Genomic DNA, 23,657 nt, shown 5'->3' with positions numbered 1-23,657 from the left:
CCCCTTGTGCCACCAGGGAGACCCTAAATGAGGTTTTTATAAGAAGAAAATGATATAAGGAGAGAAAAATTTTGTTACAATGCTGCAGCCATGAGAACAGTTATGCTTGGACTATTCATGGTGGATAATAGTATAGCATCTGTTGTGTTTCTTCACTGCTCCCTTTTTTTCCTTCAAGAATCCTTCAGAATTATTATAAATCAAATTTGAGACTAGTGCAAGCACTCTCCCTTTTTATCATATGAGAAACAAAGGAGGAAAAAAAGTAAGCAACTTTCCCAGAGAGCAGAAAATTTGAGTCCACTGTTCCCAAATAAAAATCAAATATGCCTAGTTTAGCAATTTACCAGTTGTATGACCTTGAGCACATAACTCAATTACTCTATGTCTTGTTTTTCTTCAGAAAGTTGGGGATATTAATAACACATATCATTACATGCTTGGGAAAATATCTGACCCAGCAGTTGGTGTTCAGCCAACATAGAATGAATGATAAAATGAGATAATGTATAAAAATTCTTAAATTGGAGTAACATTGCATGATAACATTATATAAGTTTCAGGTGCCCATCCCGGAGACCCAAACTGTGTCTTTAATATATGAAGTTCACCCCTAAACATCCAATTCTATCCTACCCTATCATTGTCCCCCTTTTCCCAATTTACCCAGCACCTTCCTCCTCCCTTCTGGTATCTACTAACTGATCTTCTGGTCCAAAAATCTTTACTTGATTTATTTCATCCGTTTGTTTTCTCATCTACCTCTTGTGAATGAAATCATACAGTATTTATTTTTCTTTATTAGTGTTTGGCACATGATAGAGATAACAAGTAGATATCTTTTCATTTTAAGATTTGGTCTGAGGGGGCCTCCCTGGTGGCACAAGGGGTTGAGATGCAACCTAGGAGGCTCACCTCGGCCACCACAGCACAAGTTCAATTCCTAGCCAGGGAGGTAACCCACATGGCGCTGCAGACCTCTCCTGACTCTCCCACTGCTCCCCTCAGCAGTATATTTCAGTCGATCTTCCTGTTCTGTTCCCCACTCTGTCTCTGGTGAATCCTCTCACCCCCCCAAAAAAAACTGGCTTGTACCCCAGTTCTTGTATGTATAAATAAATAAATCTTTAAAAAAAATGTTTGGTCTGAACTAAATGGTCACTCGATCTGTCCTAATGCAGGGGTGTCTTCATAGGTTTTCAAAACCAGGAAAGCACCTAAATGACTCTAACTTGCAATTATTTGCAGCCACTCACCTATACAGGCATGAAAGGGCAGGGGTAGAGTCCTTAGTATTCCTCTGCTTCCTGCTCCCCATGTGCTCTTTGTCTGAACAGCTGTTATTTTGCTCTGCAGACCCATTCACATTCTTGCAGTCTCGGTGAAACAGTAAAACAGAACTAATAAACTAGCTCCCTAAAGGGAGGAGCTGTCCCTGTTTCCTTGAATCTTTGCTTTTGATTCTCCTTATTCCAGCCTCATCTTTTTTTTTTTAAATAATAAATTTTATTTTTATATTCCCCATACAATTACAACCCCCCCCATTCTGACCCCAATCCCTCCCCTCCCGCCCCTCACCCCCCAAAAAGTGTCTCTGGTTCATAGTTTTTTGTTGATTTTGATTTTCGCTTTCTTATAGTTATTCATTTTCCTGGTCCCTTATTTAAGTTTTCTAGATTCCTGCTATGAGTGAGACCATCCGGTATTTTTCTTTTTCTTTTTGTCCAGCCTCATCTTTACCCTTCCCTTTGACTCAATTGATTTCTGATTTTCAGATTGACTCCTTTAAAAATTAAACCCCTTGGTACTGAAATCCGTTTTTCTTAGATTCTCTATTTGACTTCTATTCGACTCTATTCCCTTCTTCCCTTGGATGTTTTTAGTTTAAAAGAACTTCTCTCTTGGGCCTCCCCTGGTGGCGCAGTGGTTGAGCGCTGGGCTGTGAAGCTGCCTGCAGCCTCTGCAGCGCCAGTTCGATCCCCAGCCACCGGTGAGGGTCCCACATGGCACAGCAGACCTCTCCTGCCATGCCCGCTGCTCCCCTCAGCAGTGTATTTCATCACTCTGCCTGTTCTGTTCCTGGCTCTGGCTCTGGTGAATTCTCTCACCCTCCCACGCTTCTGACTGTACCCAGTGCTTGTATAAATAAATAAATAAATCTTAAAAAAAAAAAAAAAAAGAACTTCTCTCTTTTAGGTCAGAGCTTGATTTTGATCCATTCCAGGCTTAGCATATCTTGCACTGACAACTGTGATGCCAGACACTTACTTGATATTGCACAGTACAGACCTGGTCGCTGTCATTTTCCAACTTGTATTTGTCTAATTCATAAAATGTATGTATTTCAGAAATCCCCCATTGTCTTTTGTTAGGTTACTTTTTGCATTTAGTACAAAGTTAAGCGAAGAGGTTCAGTTTGTTTTTAAATGACTCCATTTCCAAATGATCTCACCTGCCCTGCCTTCAGGAGAATTATTTCCATCCATGTCCAGTTATAAATAAATATTTGTGCACACGCACACACACACACACATTCCTAGGGAAGCCATTTCATTTTGGAATAAAAGAAATATTTCTGCGAAATTGACTAGACACTTGAAAAATGGTTATTTCAAATTTCAGCATGTGTCTGACAAAAAAAACAAAAACACAATACAACTGTGGGAAAGAAACTTTGTGAGAACATGAAATTGTGATGTTTACGTTGTATCAAAACTTCTATTAAACCAAAAAAAAACCTATTAAAACTTTTGAAACTTTTGCAAAATGGTTAGAAAATAACCTCAAAGTTTATAAATGATATGCAGTGAAATATCCATTAAGCTGTGGCCAAGGACGTCTTTGAAGATCTCCACAATCTAGTTTTGATATGTTTGAAGTATCTACTTTGTTCAGAGGTGTGAGAAATTCCAGTTGTCCACCTCATCCCCTTTGTTTTTCTTCTTCTTTCAAATAGATATTAGAGATTCACTTTGTTCTTGTTCCCATATTTTGGCTTATATTCTGTCTTTATTGGATATTAAGGAAAACTCTACCCTATCCCTGAAGCTGACTAAATGTTTTTCTAGAATTTGACCCCAGTTTGAAAATAGTATATTTTTCTTCGGTTGTCAGAGCTGCCTTCAGTGGCTCAGTTTATTAGGAGATATACATTTAAAATAACATTCAGTGACCTTTAAAAAAAATGGGACATAAGCCAAAGCTTGCCTAATGAAAACCCCTTGTGGGCTCTGTGGTTTTATGTAAGTGATGTAAGCTTAGCTAATATAGAATTCCAAAACTTGACTAAATGCTGTGCCTGTCGCTACTTTTATGAGAATGAGATCATGTTTTCTGCTGTTTCTTATATGGGGGGTGGACAAGGAGAAGGGTGTTGAATTATGTTATTGCTTCTTTCGCCATTCTAATTCTAAAATCTCATGAGATAGACTTTTGGAAATAAAGAGCTTAGAGAAAATTAATAAAATGTTACCCCGGAAGCAAGGAGGGTTTGTTAAAACTCTGGTTCAAAATTGAGGACTCAATTAAGTGAGGGAGTATAGCTGTTTCCCCTTGCTTAATTAAATTGAATAATCTGAGTTCTGCTTGCTGCTTCCATGTATGCTCTTATCAGAATGAAAGGCAGGATGGGTCTGGATGCCCATGTGTGCTGCAGAGGAACCTATCCACTTGGCATGGAGGTTGGCAGAGTGTTTAGCCATCTGTAGTTACCTCGGAAATTCTATTTTTCTAGCCAAGTAGTGAAAGACAGTGATTCAGGAGATAAAAGGAATGCCGCTCATCTTCAAAATGGAGATCCCCAAACTGAAGTAACACCCCCCTTCATTTGTTGAAAGGAAGGATAGGGTTATTTGCTCATAGAGAATCGTATGAGATGAGGAACTGAGATAAGCAGTTGAAACTGGAAGTCCTTGCTGAACAGACTCTGTGCTTGGTAATGGGGGGAACAATGGGTAGCATCTGGAGTTCCTCTCTAAGAGGAACATCTAAACTTACTGTTGCGGGGAAAGAAAGGATACTGGCATTGGAGAGTTTTTTCAGACACAGTAACTGAGAGTCTGTGGCTGGCATTCCTGTACCTCAGAATTAAAGGGGAACATCAAAGGAACTACAGGTGTGACTTTGTAGGAGGATGCACTAACGAGAAAGCAGAGTTATAAATTAAGGAAGTTAATTCCAAACAGAAGGTACTGAGGTGGTAGAAAACTTAGACAACTCAGCTGTGCAGTGGATGTCAGGGAACTGACTCACAGATGGGGAAGTGACACTGGAGGAGGCTGATTATGTCACTGTGGGTAGACGTTGAGGCTTTTGTTATTATAGTTCTTTGTTTCATAACTTTGCTATGCTTTCAAGTAGGGAGTTGGTGCTCATCTATTAAAATAATTTGGTGAATAGTTTTTCCCAGGTGTTTGGATGCTTATTTGGACCAGAGAATTTTTCCACGTGCATCTCTGTCCCAAGAATCACAATGGTATCAAATCACACACCTAACTTATAAACACATGCTGTTTTTCCATTTCTGTGTAATATGGGATCTGTTTTGATCTTTTTCCCCATTGATGTAAGAAGCATGATAGCTGAAAACAGCAGATAGAGTCTGGATAGATCCTGACTTGGGATTTGGATTCTGACTCTACACTTAGTGATTTTGAATTCCTGCAGATCACAGCATGCTGCAAGAGATTTCTGAGTTGACCATCAAACATAAAAGAAGACAGGGTTTGCTTGGAGGTTTTACAAATTAGTTTTCCAAAGGAAATGTGGTGAGTCACAACTTTGGTAGTGACAATTTTTTTTTGGGCGGGGTCACAATAGAGTGAAGAGTAGCTAGTGTGCTATCTTCCCTGGAGGCAGCACTGTGTAGTAGAAGATACATAAACTTCATGGGCTCTATATGGATTCCAATTTTGCAACTTCCTAGTTTGTGATTATGGGAAAATTTTCTAAAGTCCTTGAACTTCAGTTCCTGTATTTGAAACCATTGGATGATAATACAAATGATACTGGCTGTCGTGTTAAGTCATTTCCTAGCTTCTCTTCTCACCATTAAAGCACAAGCACTGCTTCCCCCCTCCAGTCTTGCAGGACTTCCATGATGTCAGTGCCTCAGGTAGCTGTGCTTAAAGGTATCATTATTAACCCCCCCCTCTTTTTTTCCCTTAGGTGATCCTTACCTATCTGGGAACTCTCTGGGGTCATCTGACCCAGACTGTGCGAGAATGAATGGGCATGAGAGTTGGAGGATTAGTAAACAGAAAAAAATATATAATTTCTGAATGCCTGAGGAGTACTCTCAGAAACCTAATTAATATTAGTGATTTGGGCCTCCCCAGTGGTTCAGTGGGTTGAGCATAGTGCTGTGAAGCTGTCTGTAGCCTCTGCAGCATGGGTTTGATTCCCTGCCGGCCAGGGAGATAACCACATGGCGCGGCAGACCTTTCCCTCGTGCCCGCTGCTCCCCTCAGCAGTGTATTTCAGTCTGTCTGCCTGTTCTTCTCCCAGCTCTGTCTATAGTGAGTGCTCTCACTCTCCCATGCCTCAGACCTGTATCCCAGTTCTTGTGTAAAAATAAATAAATCTTTTAAAAAAATTAGTAATTTATTCAACCTTCTGCCAGAAAGTGGAATGATAATGTATGTTCCTAGCTATGTTGTTTTATTTATATTACTTTACGCTGTAAAGCAAGAACAACATAAAACAAGCATATAGTTTGCGTTTAATGTTAGAGTAGAAGAAGCAGCTTTATGAAATGATTTTACACACTCACGTGTAATCTCTATTCAGGTGTTCATTGTTTTAGAGGACATGTTTCACTGAATGTCCCCTGGGGAATAATAAGTAGAGTTGGTCCAGTACTAACTGTTCGCATATAAAAAGAATAAGGGGATTTATGTCTCCTTGGAGTTAACTCCGGACTGCCAACCAAGCGCTGTCTTTCAGTAAAGGTTCTGCCCCTGCCCATTTTCACAGGCACAGAGCTGATTATAAATTCTGCTGCTCTCTCTTCCCACCTACATCCTGGCGATCTTGCCCTACTGAACAGTTAAAATTTTTAGTGACTGATTTGTCCCAACCCTGGTGGGTTGTGATCCTTGTTCAAAAATTTCAAGACCCAAAAGGTGGAGAAAGCAAGAGGAGGACATCAAGCTGAAGTAGCAAAATAAGAACCGCTCCTAGGGAAAGGAACCTGGATAGCTCATGTAAGTGCTTTCAGCATTGGTAGCGATGAGGAAATAGAATGGCCGATACCAGGTAGTTTGCTTATAAATGTGTAACATCTAGCTCTCTGGGGGAAAAAACCTGGCTTGTGACATCTGCCACTTTCGATGCAATGAATACTCCCAACAGGGACGATTTCAAGTTACCAATACCATTACCAGGTCGGAGATCAATGCTCACACTTGGTTCTCCTGAGCTGGTACCAGGAGAATAACTTCGGCACTCCTGATTGAGATAGGAAGGAGCTGGTATAAAATTTTAAGAGATAATGTGTCAGGAATTCTTAAAATATCAACTTTGCTACTTTTTAGCTATATTATCTTGAGTAGAGACCCTTAAATTCTTCAAGTATCATTTCTTTATTCTTTAGTTCATTTATTCAATATATATTTGCAAGACTTTTTTATGCTAGTAACTGTTTGAGGCATTCTGACCCTCTTTCAGCTTTGTTCTAGTGGGAAAGAAGATCATAAGAAAGTAAGCAAAAATATAATTTTAGGTAGGTAGGTAATGTGATAAAGAGAAATACAGGGCACTGTAAGCTTGAGAGGGAAGGGGCGATTTTGTGTGTTTTATGCACTGCTCTATCCTCAATGCTTGCAACATTACAAAGACAAATCTGAGGTAGTGGAGAGCTCTGCTACCCCAAGTGGGGCTCTAAGAAAGACACTCTTAACAGGTGATCAAAGAGACTTGAATGATACAAAAGAACAAATGTGGCAGGCAGTGTTGGGGATCTGGTTTAAGCCTCCTACCCTCTTAAACCACTTCCAGTGGTAGAACTGAAACTACTTCTGGGTAGAGATAAATAAAAGGAAATCCTTATTTTTTTTTATTTTACCAATAAAATTGGGGAGACTAATGTGGTTCTCCCTAACCTCCTTTATCATTTTTCCCTTGGTCTTTATTTTATTGCTAGAATTTGATTAAGAATTAGCAGTTGTTTTGAGACTATAAAGTGACAAGCGTGAAGATAATTTATAATGCTCATATTATAATTACATAATATGATATAATTAACTTATGTTCTCATATTTTGAAGGCTCCAATAAGTAATAAAGAATAGTTAACTATTTTAAATCCCTAATTTGTGCTTTTTAACAGGAATAGTAGTAATGTGACTGAATCCAGAGTAAAATTAAAAAAATAGCTACTCTTAAGTCTAAAATCTTGGGTTAATGTTAATAGCTCAGTATATACTTTTTCAAAGCTTCAAACACATTTGAAAGCAGAAATAATGCCAAAAAAATCTAGCACTTTCTCAAATATTATTCTTTTTGTTTTAGAAATTTCAATATAGTGTATTGAAATTTCAATATTGAAGAGCTAATTGGGAGAGTTTTCCAACACAAAGGAACATGTGTATGTGTGTGTATAATTAAATACAATAAAAGTTGTGAGGCTCTGAACAAGCTAATGGAGAGAGAAGATAGGTGAAAAAACGAATTGGGGTTTTATAATCTTGTATGTGAACCAGTGTTTCTCAACATTGTGTTGTTGTTATCCCCTCCCATGCTCCAGGAACCTTTTAAAAGATGTTTTTTACCCTTACTTTTAACACTAGAGATATATTGTGTATATGTTTCTATTGCCATGTAGGATTGAGTTTTGAGAGTTACGGACCATTATAATATGTAAGATTTTTTTGCATTTCCTATAAAGCAATTTTTACCTTCTTGGGGATGATAACAGTTCTCACTCCCACTATTGAGATGCATAAACAGAACAGGACTTGAAAAAAAAATATTTCTTACATTCTTACTTTTATACCTCATGAGCCAGATATGTGGGAGAGTTTTCAAAGTTCTGAGAAAATCTTAGAATCAGCATAGATGTTGAGTTAGCTTTCTTGAAATCTTAAAATATTTTTAGCCCTGGGAAAATTTCATCCACTTTGGGGAAGCTGTATTTTCTGTCTTTTAATCCAGTACAAGAGGAGTCTAACCCCTGTTGCTTTCATTACCTCCAAATTTGTTTTCTGAGAATTTGCAGATTAGTAAACAATTAGGGTGATGCAAGTTTAATCATTCCTGGAAAAATATTTCAAAATTTCTTTTCACTGTGGATTACTTGGAAAATAGTGATAAATAAAAAGAAGAAATGTAAAATTACCCATAATCTGACCATTTGGGAGAAAATGCACACCATTAATATATTATTTTTTTTCTTTCCTATTCCAATTTTTTAAAAAAAGTATTAATGCATGTGTGCACATGTACATGTAGGCATTAAAAATGGATTATTCATACAGGTTAATGTATTAGTATTATTAGTATATTCATATATATTAGTATGTTATTCATACACACATATTTTATAACATGCCTTTTAAACCTTTATTGTAAACATTTCTTCATAGTTTCAAGTATTTCCTCACATCAGTAGTTTTAAGGCTTGCATTACACTGATGTGTAGATACACTGAAGAAGTTTCCTATTTTTTGAAAGGTAGACTATTTCAAAGTTCTTGTCACAATAAAAATTGTAGTTAATCTTTGTGCATACTGTCAATTACTCCCTTAGGAAAGATGTCTAGAAGTGAAATTTTGTGTGTATCAAAATTCATGTATACATTTACTGATGTGATGGAATGTTGCCAAATTTTGCTTTAGAAAGTATATTTGATTTGAGGTTTCTGCATTCTAAAGTTGATTCTAATTCTTGCTTTATGTAAGCAATATTTCATATCTTTCTTTGATGATAGTTATACTAAGTAGCATAGAATCTTGTCCTATTAGCTTTATTTTCTCTCATATAAATTCTTATATTTATTATTTCTAATGGTATTGGCACTCAGTGATTATCAGGTAATTTTATTTTTAAACTTTCAACTTATTTTTAATTTGGGACACTCATGATTCCCTTGAAGCTGGCAGCTGTCTTTGTAAATTGCTAATGGAAGAAGAGAAACTTCTTACAAGAGCTTGCATTGGTCTTTGAGAGCGTGGAAATATAATAGCTAAAATATTCTAGCAGGCATCATGCTTTCTGACAGCTCCTCATTCCTCCCTGCTGTTGCCAGCCACTTAGGGCCCCATCTTACTTCTCTCTAATCAAGGCATTGCTCTGACCAAGTTATGTGTGTGTGGGATTCAGAAAAAGAAGATACAGAGTGTGACTGTGGGAGTAAGTGTGGGTGTGTGAGTCCACAGTGCCTGCTTGCTTCTGAGACAAAATGGCAATCTTAATGTCTGCTGTTCCTCGGTCATTCTTTTCTGGAGATCTCTATTACCTGTGGTTTTTTTTTTTAAATTAATTAATTTATTTATACAAGCACTGGGTACAGTCAGAAGCTTGGGAGGGTGAAGAGCCAGAGCCAGAGCAGGGAGCAGAACAGGCAGATGGAGCGAAGACACTGCTGAGGGGAGCAGCGGGAGTGGCAAGAGAGGTCTGCGCGCCATGTGAGGAGGCCAGGGATCGAACTGGCGCTGCAGAGGCTGCAGGCAGCTTTGCAGCCCAGCGCTCAATGGCTGCGCCACCAGGGAGGCTCTATTACCTGTGTGTTTTGAGTCCCCTCAGTATACTTTCTTTTTGCTATGGGAATTCTTCCTTGAGCTTTCATATTCATCCTTGGTTGATGCTTCCTTCTTCGCTTGATATCAACTATAGGTGTTTCTAGTCCCATGATGATTCCTCTTCACGTTTTTAAGTGACTATTATTATTGTTAAAGTTATCTTCTTATTTCTAGAATTTGGCATGTGAGCAGTAGACTGCTAAGTGTACTTAGTTTTACCATCTTAGAACTGGAAGTACTTGTATAAAATTGCTAATACATGTATAGCATAGGAAAGTAACTTCACCCTTTATGGTAGAACTCAAATGCAGTGATGGAAAAAAGGAAGATAAAATAAAGGTAGATCCCAACAAATCTTTTCTATTAAGAAAAGAATAGATATTAAGAAAAGAATATTAAGAAAAACAATAGATATGATTTGCTTATTTTCAACAATGGACTATATATTGGTGTAGTATCTTATTTAACTAGAACACCTTAAAGTTTACTAATACTTTATCCCTTATTTGACCTTCAAAATTCAGTTAAATGGATATTATTTTCACTTAAACATGAAGAACAGGTGCAGGCATTTTAAATAAGATGATCAGAGAGGTTGTGTGAAAGAAATAAATTTGAATCAATCCTTAGTTTTGAAGCCCAGCACTTTCTCTATCCTATTATTAACAGATAGATTCAGTTACATGAAAAGATTTTTAAAAGTGTGTTTGTATAAAATATCAGTGACTTCAGGAAGATGAAGCAAAGCAAGACTCTTGATAAATTGATAAAGAAGAACAAAGATATATTGAGTAAAGTTAAAGGTGTTTTGTCTTCTGAAATTCTTTATTTAAAGCCATATTGGGGTTTGTTGTGGAAACCAAGGCAGAAGCTACAAACTGGCATTCTTTCTGCACTTCTCATCATGCATCTGAGTGCACAAATTTTAATTTCCTGTCAGAATGAAAAAGAATCTCACAATTAGTTTTCAGAGGATAAATTGCTTTCACAAAGCATTTGGATATCTTTCTTCTAGTTCACTGCTCTGAACTGTTGCCTGGTCTGAATAAATTTTAAAATAAATTTCTTCACTTTACAAAGAAGACTATCCCAGACAGAGTTTGGGGACTTTGGTTTCTTTGTTATTCTTGAGTAAGGTACTTTTTGTAGTTTGGCTGTGGTTATTCTTACTTTTCTCTGGAACCAGGCCATGAGGTTCAGAAATATGGATGAAAGAGCATCTTTGGTTATATGTCCAATGGAGAGGTCTTAAATATATTATTTGCTTTCAAAACCTGAAAAGAGTTTTGAAAGAGTGTATGGCCAAGGTTTGAAAGTCTTAGACTGAGAGAAGGGAGAAGTAGATTTTTATGTTTTAAAAGGAGGATTCAAAGAAAAACCCTCAGGAATGTTATTGGAGGGCCTCCCCCGTGGTGCAGCGGTTGAGCACTGGGTTAAGAAGCTGCCCGCAGCCTCTGCAGCGCCGGTTCGATCCCCGGCTGCTCCCCGGCCACCGGAGGAGGGTCCCACATGGCGCGCAGACCTCTCCTGCCGCCCGCTGCTCCCCTCAGCAGTGTACTTCGGTCCTTCTGCCTGCTCTGCTCCCCGCTCTGGCTCTGGTGAATTCTCTCACCCTCCTGCACTTCTGACTATACCCAGTGCTTGTATAAATAAATAAATAAATCTAAAAAAAAAAAAAAGTGTTATTGGAGCAATTCAGAGACACTGGAGAGACTTGTCTTTCTACTCATGATGGACAAGAGAATTCTGTGACATGCTGAAATTGGTATGCATGTTTTATTCTGCTTCTTTTGTTGCAACATAAATGGAGTTTAATTTAAGTTACTTGGCAGAGAGTAAGGAGAATCTCATGGGGATTCAAGCAGGAGATGTTGTAAGGCTGAGTAGAGCCTAGATCTACTGGAACTAGCATGTAACTTTCAGTTTAAGGATTTGGAACTCTCAGTTGCATGAATTTTAGGACATCACATTTCGTTGTACTATTGACAAGTCACCATATTCCAAATGCTTATTCTACTTACACCTTATTTCTGCTCCCCTATAACTTCAGCATACACATAACCCACAATAATTGTTCCATTTCAGTTTCCAAAAGCAAATGGCAAGTCACTTCTACATTTCTTGGTTCAAATTCCCCAAAAGTCTATGGTTAGGCCAGTCTATAGGATTTCAGATAATTGTCTCAAGCCTGTGATTAGCTTCTTTGGCCTGAATCAAGACCTTGTTCAATGCCTAAGCAGTAGAATCATACTGTATAAAATCTGTAGGTAGCACAGTCCCTGTGTTGGTGGGGATGCATCAGTAGGAAAAATTTGGCAGTCTTAGTATATATCTACTGGAACTGGAATTATAACAAGGCAATTCGACTTCCAAATCTATCTTCCCAAAGCCATATATTTTATATTATATATTAAGTCCTGCATTAAGAACTAGAATTATAATGGTGAGAAAACCAGACAGGAAGTCTGCTTTCTCAGAGCTGTACTGTAATGGAAAAACGTATTAGTCAAATAATTGATATTATGAATGTATAATCACAAACTAAAATCATACACTAAAAGAAAGGATCATTGGTCTGTGAAAGAGAATAGGAATGTAACTAAACTGGTAGTTTAGGGAAGGCTTCCTGGAGGAAGTGATGTAAGTTAAGTTCTAAATAATGAATAAGAATCATTTAGGTAAAGGGGAAAGACACCTTCCAGAGAGGGTAGAAAGCCTTGGAAAAGCTCTGTAGTGGAGGGAACAAGGATGTTCAGAGAACTGGAAGGAATTTCAATGTGATTGGAACTCAGAGTTTGGGTGGAGGGGGCTGTTGCCAAGAAAAGTATGATGTGTTTAGGATTTTGATCTTTATTTGAAGATCAGCTCAAGCCTCAAAGGGCTTTAAGTAGTGGGTGAGATAATCAAATTTTTACTTTGAAAAGATCACTCTGTCTGAAGTGTAGATGATGTACTGGGAGGAGACTAGAAATGGGGAGGACTTCTAGCAGACTTTTTGCTGGAGCCAGATAAGAAATGATGGCATCTTCATATAAGGTAGTAACAGTAGGGGTGGAAAGACCTGGACAAATTCAAGTGATATTTAGGGATAAATCTGGAAATGGTGATAGGTTATAAACTTTCTATGGCTTAGATAGAAAATACTGGGGGGTGGGAAGGAACTTTAGAGGACAGATCATGAGTTCAATGTTTTATGTATATTTGAGACATTCATGAGAATATTTTGAGTAGTTAATTGACCTGGGATATTGAAGGCAGGAAGCGGCCTGGGCTTGGGGGTCTTCAACTGCTTATTCTTGGCCAGAAGGAGGAAGAAGTGTATGTTTGAGTAGTTAATTGACCTGGGATATTGAAGGCAGGAAGGGGCCTGGGCTTGGGGGTCTTCAACTGCTTATTCTTGGCCAGAAGGAGGAAGAAGTATATGTATGTGCGTGTGCGTGCATGCGTGCGTGCATGTGTGTGTGTGTGTGTTTAGAGCCTGGGGACTCAGTTATGGCCTTCTCTTCAGGCTTGGCACTTAGCCTCCTTTCTTTACTCCCTCTAAAGTTCTTCTATTGGGATAAGTATCTAGCAGATAGCTGAAGGATTCTATTGATCACTTTCAGTCTATTTTCTCTCCCATTCATGCAGGGTGTATGAGAGGTTCCCAGAACAGAGTTTTTGGCTTTCTTATGCTCAAATGATAGCATCTGCCTAATCCCTTCACAATTTTGATTAGATATCAAGTTTATCATATAATTTCTTCAATTTCCCATTGTTAACATATGTTTTTGATACCACAGCTCCCACTATCAAAATCTTGACCTCTTCATAGTCAAACTTTACCTTATTTAGAAATTCCAGTTCTTGCTAAAGGGCAATCCTGTGAGCTTTAAGATGGTCTGAAAAGTAAATGGTGATTTGCTATAGTTGCTTTTTTTAATTATGTGAAATCTTAGCCTCTTTTCTTTGTATTAATATAGTTTATATTTATATTAATAATGTGTATTTATAATGTTTATGTTAATAATGTTCTTGTTAAATTATCGCCTTTCTGATCTCCTTCATTACTTTAGGCTAAGCTGAAACAACTGAAGTATTTACTAAACTTATACATTATTCCTAAATCACAGGTTTTATTTTTTATAACCAGGTCTAAAGAAGAAGGCCTTGTGAATCTTGAGTGCCTAAAGGGATATGTGTATCTGGGGTTTCTGCCTGAGGTTTTATTTATTTATCAATTATTTGAGCATCAGCCATGTACAAGATTTAGAACTTGTATTATATAGTCACTTAAGATACAGTTTTTAAAGAGATTAAAGCCTGAAAGATGAAAAGAATTGAAAGATATTAATATGCAAAGATCATTTTGTATTTCTTTATCTTATCCTCTACTTAATTTCTCCATCCTGGCACTTACCTTCTACATACTAGAATCTTCTTCCTCTTAAAAAAAATCACCCTCATTTAAACCTTTATTTTCTTCCAGCTACCAATTCCCTCCCCTTACCTCCCCTAAGATGCATCCATGAATATTTTTGATCTGGTGCCTCAGGAACAGGTTATTCTAACTTCAAACTACTTGGGGCTTGATAACATTTTGTTGTGGGGGACTGTTCTATGCATTGTTGAGCTGCACCTGTGCTCTTTACTAATTAGGTACGGGTAGTGATCCCCCCTCCTACAGTTATGACAACCAAATATGTCAGTAAACCCCGATGATGGGAAATGGACAAAATTGTTCCAGTTGAAACAACACTCAAAACAATGGTTGTTTAAATGGGCATGTGCAAGAAACTTTAAGAAGCTGTAACAATGATTTACTAGTAGAGGAGAATAAAGCTGGTTATGCTACTGGAGTGATGATGATAGTAAAGAACACTGTTCTATCAAGACGATAGACTGACAGTAAGCCGAATCCTGCATATAGAGATATATGAAAAAATGCTGCTCTGGGGACTGTTTAGCATGAATTTTGAGAGATATTGTGACTGTAGGTTATTGAAATTTCCCTCCTGCAAAATACATGCTATTGAATTTCATTCATCAATTAATTTCATGCTACTAGGATGACTATTTTCTGATATATTTTATGGAGTAAGTTAACAAACTAGGGAATTAATTGCCGTCCTGATGGAAGAATAATGACAGGTTTTGAAGGAAGAGAAACACAACCCCTAAAGAGAAATGTATGGCCTTTAAATCATAGTCAAATTTGAAATGAGGTTAATATATATTAATAGCATTTGCATATGCCATGATTTTACATTTCTAGCAATTTTGGAAAAAAAGGATTGTGAACTCACATATAAATTATGGAATGTCATTTTTAGGATAGAAAGGAAAAAGTGATGTTACCATAGACCATAAAGAATAAGAAATGCTACTTTTCACATCAACACCCCAGAACTGACTTGGGGCTACCATTGGACTTAATTCTTTAGGTTGCTACATTGATGGATAGTGTTGAAAATTGAATTAAGACTATCAGAATGTCTGTTGTGAGAACATGAGTCAAGGAGATTGCAACATGGGCTTGAGCTCCATATTTTATTTTATTTTATTTTTTTAAAAGATTTATTTATTTATTTATACAAGAACTGGGGTGCAGGCCAGATGTGTGGGAGAGTCAGAGGATTCACCAGAGAGAGAGCAGGGAACAGAACAGGCAGTCTGATGAAATACACTGCTGAGGGAAGCAGCGGGAGGGACAGGAGAGATCTGCTGCGCCATGTGGGACCCTCGCTGGCAGGCTGGGATCGAACAAGCACTGCTGAGGCTGTGGACAGCTTCACAACGCTGAGCTCAAAAGCCTGCTCCACCAGGGGAGGCCCTTGAGCTCTGTATTTTATTTTAGAATCTTCTCTATGTTATAGAAATTTCATGAGACTTTGAGAGTTAATTACATGATGTCCTGTATGCATTAAATAAATTATTTTTAATTTGTTAAGTGCCTGCTGTGTCAAATTCTGGGCTGAAATCAGAGATATATCTCTAATTATCCCATAAATGTGAGATGCAGTGGTGCAATAGTGCCAGCTTGCTCTGGCACATTCCAGCCAGTTTTCTATATCTCTTCCCAACTCTGTATTCAGTGACTGGAATCAACCATGGTAGGAATTCACACTATCAAATCAAAACACATCACAAACAAGAAGTTTTTTTCCTCTCCAGAGAACAGTATTACCAGCACACTACTGGAAATAAGTCCTGTTTCCCCCACTTAACAGTTGAAACAAGTCTCAGAAGTAACTTCCTAAATGAATTTAACTTTGAAAATCACATGCATTCTTTGGAGGCGTGGCATAATAATAATATAAGATAATTCCCTTTGTTTTGGTTATTGTCTCTTATGTGGTACAGAAACTCTTTAATTTGATATAGTCCCAGCTGTTTATCTTTGCCTTCACTATCACTGCTTTGGGTGATATATCTGTAAAAATGTTTTTGAGGTGCATGTCATGTAGTGTTTTGCCTATATTTCCTTCTATATATTTTATGATTTCAGGTCTTATGTCTAGTTCTTTAATCCATTTTGAGTTGGTTTTTGTGCATGTTGTGAGGCAGTAGTCCTATGTTTATAGCAGCACTATTTACAATAGCTAAGCTATGGAAACAACCCAAATACCCCAAAATAGATGACTGGATCAAGAAGAGGTGGTATATATACACAATGGAATATTACTCAGCAATCAAAAAAGATAAACTCATGCCATTTGCAGCAACATGGATGGAGCTAGAAGGGATCATGCTCAGCAAAATAAGCCAGAAAGAAGAAAAATACTGGATGGACTCACTCATAGCAGGAATTTAGAAAACCTAAATAAGGGACCAGGAAAAGACTAAATATAATAAAGAAAAAAATCATAATCAACAAGCAATTATAACCCAGAGACACGGGTGGGGGTGGGGAGGAGAGGAGGGGTTAGCATCAAAATAAGGGAGGTGGGAATTGTATGGGGAATATAACCAAAATGAAAATGCATACATTGTACAAAAATGAAATACGATGTAAGAATTATATAAATAAAATAAAATAAAAGAGAATTCCTATTTTCTCTACTCAAAAGGTATACCCCAGGTGAATCTGTGTTTTCTCTATAGAAGATTCAATATTCTTGTGAACTGTATGTTTTCCTTTTTAAATTTTCACTCTGCACCACAGGTTATAATGGAACATTTTAATGTTCTTTTGTTTCTCTTACCTTCCATACAACATAAATGGGTCCTAAGGCAATCTTTGAAAACTGCATTTTGGTATATAGTACAATGTTGATTTTTATTTTTTAATTTTTTTAAAGATTTATTTATTTATTTATACAAGAACCAGGGTACAGGCCAGATGTACGGCAGGGTAAGAGTCCTCACCAGAGACAGAGTGGGGAACAGAACAGGCAGACTGATGAAATACACTGCTGAGGGGAGCAGCAGGCGAGGCAGGAGAGGTCTGCTGCGCCATGTGGGACCCTCGCCTGCCGGCTGGGATCGAACCAGCACTGCAGAGGCTGCAGACAGCTTCAGAGTGCAGCGCTCAACCGCCTGCGCCACCAGGGGAGGCCCCAATGTTGCTTTTTAAAATATATATATATTTTCAAAACATTATCCCATTGTTAAGAAATCGGTTGTTTCTAAGAATACATTATTATATAAATAAAGTTTAAAATATGAGTGCATTTATTTGGGAAGGGCTATAATATTTATTTTTATTTATTTGAGGTAACTTTTTAAAAAAGATTTATTTATTTATGCATAGAAAAACTGTTCTAACACTGTATGTGATTCAGAGGCCCAGGATGTTATGTTTTCATCATTTTTCATTTTCTAACAAATATATGATTTGCATAATGTTCCCATAATTTTACTTATCCTTTGTTCTATTACTAACCAGTTCCTTAATCCTGAACAAATTTTCTCAGCTGTCCAGCATGTGTGATGCCACCAGTGACCTTAAGGATATTAACGTTCAGGCCAACATGACGATGCTTTTATGCTTGCAACAGCCAGAGTTTGTTCTGCTGTTAAATATTGATAAAATTACGTAAAGCAATTTTAGTCTAATTCTATTGAAGAAATAGCTTTAGAAGTGAAGTTTGTTATTTTATTGTGCAATAAAGTTTTTATTTTATTTTGAAAGTTTCAGAATCTGAAGTTGAGGGAGTTCTACTGTGAGGGAAACCCACTGTTTCTGAAGGAGCCAGTTAAAGCTGTAAACCAGTATGCCGTCTGGAGTCTACAGGTGAAAGCTTCTATACTCCACACAGGTCTTCAAACTAAAGCCATGATTTAGTTTTTAAAAATTAATTTATATTTTGATTTCAAAAGTAAAGTAGCATCATGTATTTGTCAGACAATACTTTTAGTTATTATAGAATGGATATAATATCTTTTCAAAAACATTTATTTGGCATGGGTGTTATTCTTTATTGATAAACTTTAAGACCTCTATGGAATGTATAGATAAGTAGAGTAAAAGATGGAGAAAAAAATATTTATGGTGCATTTTGAAACAAATGCAGGACCTGGTAAAACGTTCTTCCCGCTGAATTTGTCATTATTTGATAAACTGCTTTAATATATAAAGGCCTTTCAACTGATTTCAAAACATGTGCAAGGTATTGTGTCAGAAATCTTGGTTTTGAGCATCTTTCCGACATAAATGTTATTGAAAATTCACTACTTTTTCATATCCTGTTAAAATAGGAACCTATCACTTAACGAAATAACCTTCCAAATGTCATACTATGCTTCTATTTATTCACTTTTACTAATTTTTTTCCCCATAAAATTGGTTTCCATCACTGTATATGTTTTAGGAGTACAGGTTCACACTTCTTCAAATGTATGTTACCATATCACACTTACCACCAAAGTGTCAATTACCCTCCAAGACAGTTCACCTCCACACTTTGCTTCCCTCTGGTAACTTCAGTTCTAAAGTCACAATCCCAGGTTTTGTTTTGGCTTTGCTTTGTTTGTGCCTTTTTCTTTGTTTCTTTATATCCCACATGAGTAAAATAACATGAGTTAAATTTTAAAGAGTTTCTTTTCGTAGCATTCTTGCCAAGCCAGCAAATGATTAATGTAACTCCAGTCCACTGGCATGTGGGTCCCAGACTTAATCTCTTTGACTTGCTTACAAAATCTAATGTAATCCTGTCTAATTTCCAGAATGACTAAATTCAGAGAAGTGAAAAGATCTCATTGAGTAGAAAAAGAGAGGAATTTTTTTCACTTTATGCTTCAGTGCTGTTTTTTTTTTTTTTTTTTTTTTTTTTTTCAGAATTATCTGAGGATGTATATTACTTGTTTTACTAGGGTTTTTGCCTTTTATACTTCTGTTTCATTTACCTCTATTCCTAATGGATGAGTAAATATGATTCAGAAATCATATTCACTTTAGCCAAGCAAGTTGATGGTATTAGAAGTGGAAAAACTTATTAGAAGACTCTTTTGGTGTCCCACAGAGATAAAGGAGGTAAAGATAGTAGATCACACCACATTTGAGTATGAGTCTCTGTCATGAATTGAACTTCTCATGTGCATTTAGGTCTATAACTGAATATTCAGGTTTGTCTTAAGACTTTCAAAAATCACATCGGATTCAAGCTTCAATGCAGTGGACAACCAGCATTATCCAATGGTTTAGTTTGTTTTAAAATAACTTTTTTTCTTATTGCACACATAGATTTAATTATAGAAAACTAAAAATGTAGAGGAACAAGAAAAAATCAGGGACTCCCTGGTGGCCCAGGGGTTGTTTCAGCTCTATCACTGCTGTGGCCCCCACTCAGGGAATTAGCCTACATATGGCGAGCAGACCTTTCTCTTGTCTCGCCTCTTGCTCCCCTTAGCAGTGTATTTCAGTGAATCCATTTGTTCTTCTCCCCACTCCGTCTCTGATGAATTCTCTCACCTCCCACACCTCTGCCCTACACCTTAGTTCTCCTATACATAAATAAATAAGCGTTTTAAAAAAAACCTTACTACCATATTGATTTTAAAAAGTTTATTATAAATGCAACAAATAAGCCGATAGAATTGATATTTATTCTTTTAGAACATTCTATGCTACCAGTTTTTTTTAAAATTAAAGATGATTTCAAACTATGCACTATTTAGAGAGTTGTTTTTTCACTCAAAATATTGTGGAGCTCTTTCCAATCAATTAGAAGTAAGCCTGTGACATCATTTTTGCTGAACACATGGTATTCTGTTACATGATTACATGTTGTATTTTTAACTATTCTCTGTTTTTGACTGTTTTGATTACTAATAATTTTCTGGATTTTTGGCCTGTAAGACAAGGCTATAATGATGATTGTCATAGCAAATTTCTCATGTCCCTATTATCCCTTTTATTGAAATTCATGAGCCAAAGAACTGGCATCTTTTGATATTTGATTTGCGCTTTCCACATTCCCTTCCAGAGAATGAATCTTATAGTTCCACAAACAGTATTTTTTCCTAGTCTTTTATGAAAATAATTCATATTTGAAATTTAATTATAAATGACTTTAAAAAAACTATAGTATTTAATTTGTTTAATCCCTTAAGCCTATTTGTTCTCCTTGAATCAAGCATTTCATAATAATAATAACAACAACATTAATTATGGCTTTCTAAACTTGCTATGCGCAAGGCATTGTTCTAAGTGCTTAACAGGAATGAACTAATTTAGTTCTCTAATAACCTCAAAAACGTAGGCTCCATTATTTCTCCCTTTTATAGATAAATTGACATTCAGCAAAGTTATACAATTTGTCAAATTCACAGAACAAAAGGGTTGGGATGATGTTGCCCATCAAAAAAACTCTATGTTGTAATATTCCCTCAGATAAGGGTTCCATGAAAGATGAGTTGTCGGTCCCAGGTTGGAGGAGATTCTGGCTTGTGGAGGAGGGAGTGATGAAACCAGTGTGGTAGTGGGCTTACAGAAACCCTTGAGGGCAGGATTGTTGCCCTGTGCTGGGACCAAAATACAGGGTGAAAGAGCAGTATTTTTTTTTCTTACTTTTATCCAAAAACACAAGAATTTTTTTTATATACATAGTAGAATTAAAGATTTTTATATAAAAATCTTTTATATAAATGATTTGGGTAATTTTTGTTTTTAAAAATTTTTTATATTTCTTTTTTTATGTAATTGTTAATTTTTGGACAGTATTGATTTCTCCTTCAGGTGTAGTACCAGTAGTTTTCCTATCACCGTGGAATGATTTGGTTAACTATGAAAGTATCTCTAAGAGTTTTTCTTTGAAATCTGTCTTATATTGATAATAAGTTTCACATTTGTATTTAATGTAAAGGTCATTTCTATGGATGTCTGGTTAACATTACTGATTAAATTGTTTGGGTTACAAAGGAATTATAGGGCTTTGACTCAGGCTATGCCTTGGTTAAGATTAAAAAGAAATTCTTCAGAGATCTATGAACTAAAATTTAATGTTGACAACTAAATTATAATAAAATGTTAACCAGAATATACTTCACTAGTAGATGCCAGCCTAACCACTTTACCTGTATTATCTAATTTAATTCTCCGAATTCTAGGTGATAATATGATAAAAACCCCTATTTCACAGGTGAGGTGTCTAAGATTAGAGAAGTAAAGGACTTGTTCAAATAGGATCACACAGCTAAAAATTCATATGCCCTGAATTTGCACCTTTTATCTATCTGACTTCTACTGATGATCCTTGCTTTTAATGCTATGTTTAGTTTATCACACAAAGTAACAGTTGACTCTATAACAGTTCTAAGTTTATCATTCCTTCTAAGGATTCATATTTCTTTTCACACTTAGAATTTTGAACAATTTGTAAATATAATTTGTATGTGGATAATTATAATCCAAATTAAGTCATCATATATAAGGAGCAATGAAAAATGTACCTGAAGCTAATATTATTTTATTATTTTTTGAACAAAATTTTTTAAAGATTTATTTTTATTTATACAAGAACTGGGGTACAGTCAGAGTTGCAGGAGGGTGAGAGAATTTACCAGAGACAGAACCGGGGGCAGAACAGGCAGATAGACTGAAGACACTGCTGAGGGGAGCAGCGGGCAAGGCAGGAGAGGTCTGCCACGCCATGTGGGTTTCTCCCTGGCCGGCTGGGAATCAATCAAACCCACGCTGCAGAGGCTGCGGACAGCTGCACAGCATTGTGTTCAACCCACTGTGCCACCGGGGAGGCCCCTAATGTTAAATTAAAATGGATTAAGCATAGGAATAATCTCTGACCTACAAATATCAGCTGACAAATAAATATTCCAACAAAATAGCACATAAACTATTCAAAAGGAACAACCTATTTGTCCATAATAGGTTTTTTTGTCTTTTAAATAATGCTGGAATTAAGGCAACTTTTACTTTTTTCAAAGACTGTATTGCATCTCTAAGAGGTGTCCTAAAAGATTCTATTGACCATGCCAGTGGTATATTCATATATACTTGTATTTCCAAGTAATAACTTTATGTTTTAATGGTATATGTCATTCTTCCAAAGTAACACATTGGCAGCAAGGAGGAGAATATAAATAATGGGTAATGTAAGAGTTGTCAAGAGACATACCAAGTGTTACAAACATGTTTGAGTCCAGAAGTCTTAAATGGAAAAAGTGGATGTATGAATTTGACTTGTTTATAGGTCCCATGTATTTCAGCAATTTCTTTTACCATCTGCATTTTGGGGAGTAAATCTTTGTCTATTAGTTTTCTGAATCTTTATAGTGAGACCTTATCACTGGTATCGTTAAGCTTACTTATAAAATCACTGTTGAAGGATTAGACATGTGAAAATAGTGCTGCTTGCTATATAAAGGCAACTTTCCCATATGCATGTTAGTTAAGGGGCAGGGATAGAGTAATAAAGAAAAGAGAGACAGCAATTTTATAGTATTTTTTATTTTGTAAGATTTTGCTGTGAATGAGTAAAAGAGAATGTGTGTGTGTATGTATGTATGTATGTGTGTGTGTGTGTGTGTGTGTGTGTATTCCCAAAGATTCTTATCAGAGACTGATGTGGACTGTTTTAATCACATTTTTTTCACTTTAGACAGAAAAAAAGGCCCCAAACAAATCAATCCCATGCACTACGAAAATTCATGTAGTGTTTGTGTGATGTTTATACAGAATTTCTGTGATATCAGCACAAACAATGGGGGCACTTAGTGAAGTTTGCTTATTTTATTTGCTTGTTCTGTGAAGTTTTTTATGCATTTTTCATGCATGTACATATATATTATTTACTGTAAGATGATGATGTTGGTGTCTATGCTAAAAGTCATCTTATATTTCTTCATTACATCTTCTAATAATGTAATAATAATTATTATTAAAATGAAGTTTTTAGACATATCTCTGTGAATGGGTTTAATAGAGATTGAATTCAGAGATTTGGTTCATGGAAATCACTGCTTTTTGATAAAATGACTTTCTTCAAGTACTTAAAGTGGTAGATAACTAAGGCCAGTGCTTCTCAAATTTTAATAAGCCTATGTATAGATTACCTGAGGAAATGTGTTAAGTTGCAGATTCTGACTCAGTTGGCTCGGGTGGACATGAGAGTTTGCATTTCTAATAAGCTTCAAGGTGATGCAGATTCTCCTGGGCCCATGAATAACATTTAAATAGTAAGGATTTAGACATTAGTGGGACAAATTCAATTTTTGAATGTTTATGCAGTCTTTGCTTAGTGTAATGAAGTGTACAAAATTTTAACCTAAACTGTATTTAATTTGCTAAAATATGTAACATAAATTTATTATGACTTGGATTTCTATATGTAAGAAACAGAAATAATAAAACAAGTAAATTGCTTTTCTTAAATTATTGAAAATTAAACTTAATTATATTGCCAATCATTGATAATATAATTCATAATATGTATCATGGAAAATTAATTTAACAAAATTGTGAGAAATAAATCAAAATTATAAA

General features: G+C 36.3%; 1 protein-coding gene across 4 annotated transcripts in view; it reads left to right on the top strand.

The window, feature by feature from the left end:
- Positions 1–23,657, top strand: part of LRRC69 (leucine rich repeat containing 69) — a 69,539-nt gene that overhangs the window by 33,392 nt on the left and 12,490 nt on the right. For 3 of the 4 annotated variants that reach the window (XM_037502687.2, XM_037502765.2, XM_037502605.2), the window contains one exon: positions 17,850–17,951. The exons of the other annotated variant lie outside the window; for it this stretch is intronic. In XM_037502687.2, the coding sequence (XP_037358584.1) occupies positions 17,850–17,951 (102 nt within the window). The remainder of the gene's footprint in view (positions 1–17,849; positions 17,952–23,657) is intronic. 4 annotated transcript variants of the gene reach the window in all.

The sequence above is a fragment of the Talpa occidentalis genome, unplaced genomic scaffold (assembly GCF_014898055.3).
Source record: "Talpa occidentalis isolate TD23 unplaced genomic scaffold, MPIMG_talOcc4v2.1, whole genome shotgun sequence".
In the NCBI taxonomy this organism is placed as follows: domain Eukaryota; kingdom Metazoa; phylum Chordata; class Mammalia; order Eulipotyphla; family Talpidae; genus Talpa; species Talpa occidentalis.
Note: the sequence above shows the minus strand (reverse complement) of the source record. Positions and strands in the feature narration are given on the sequence as shown.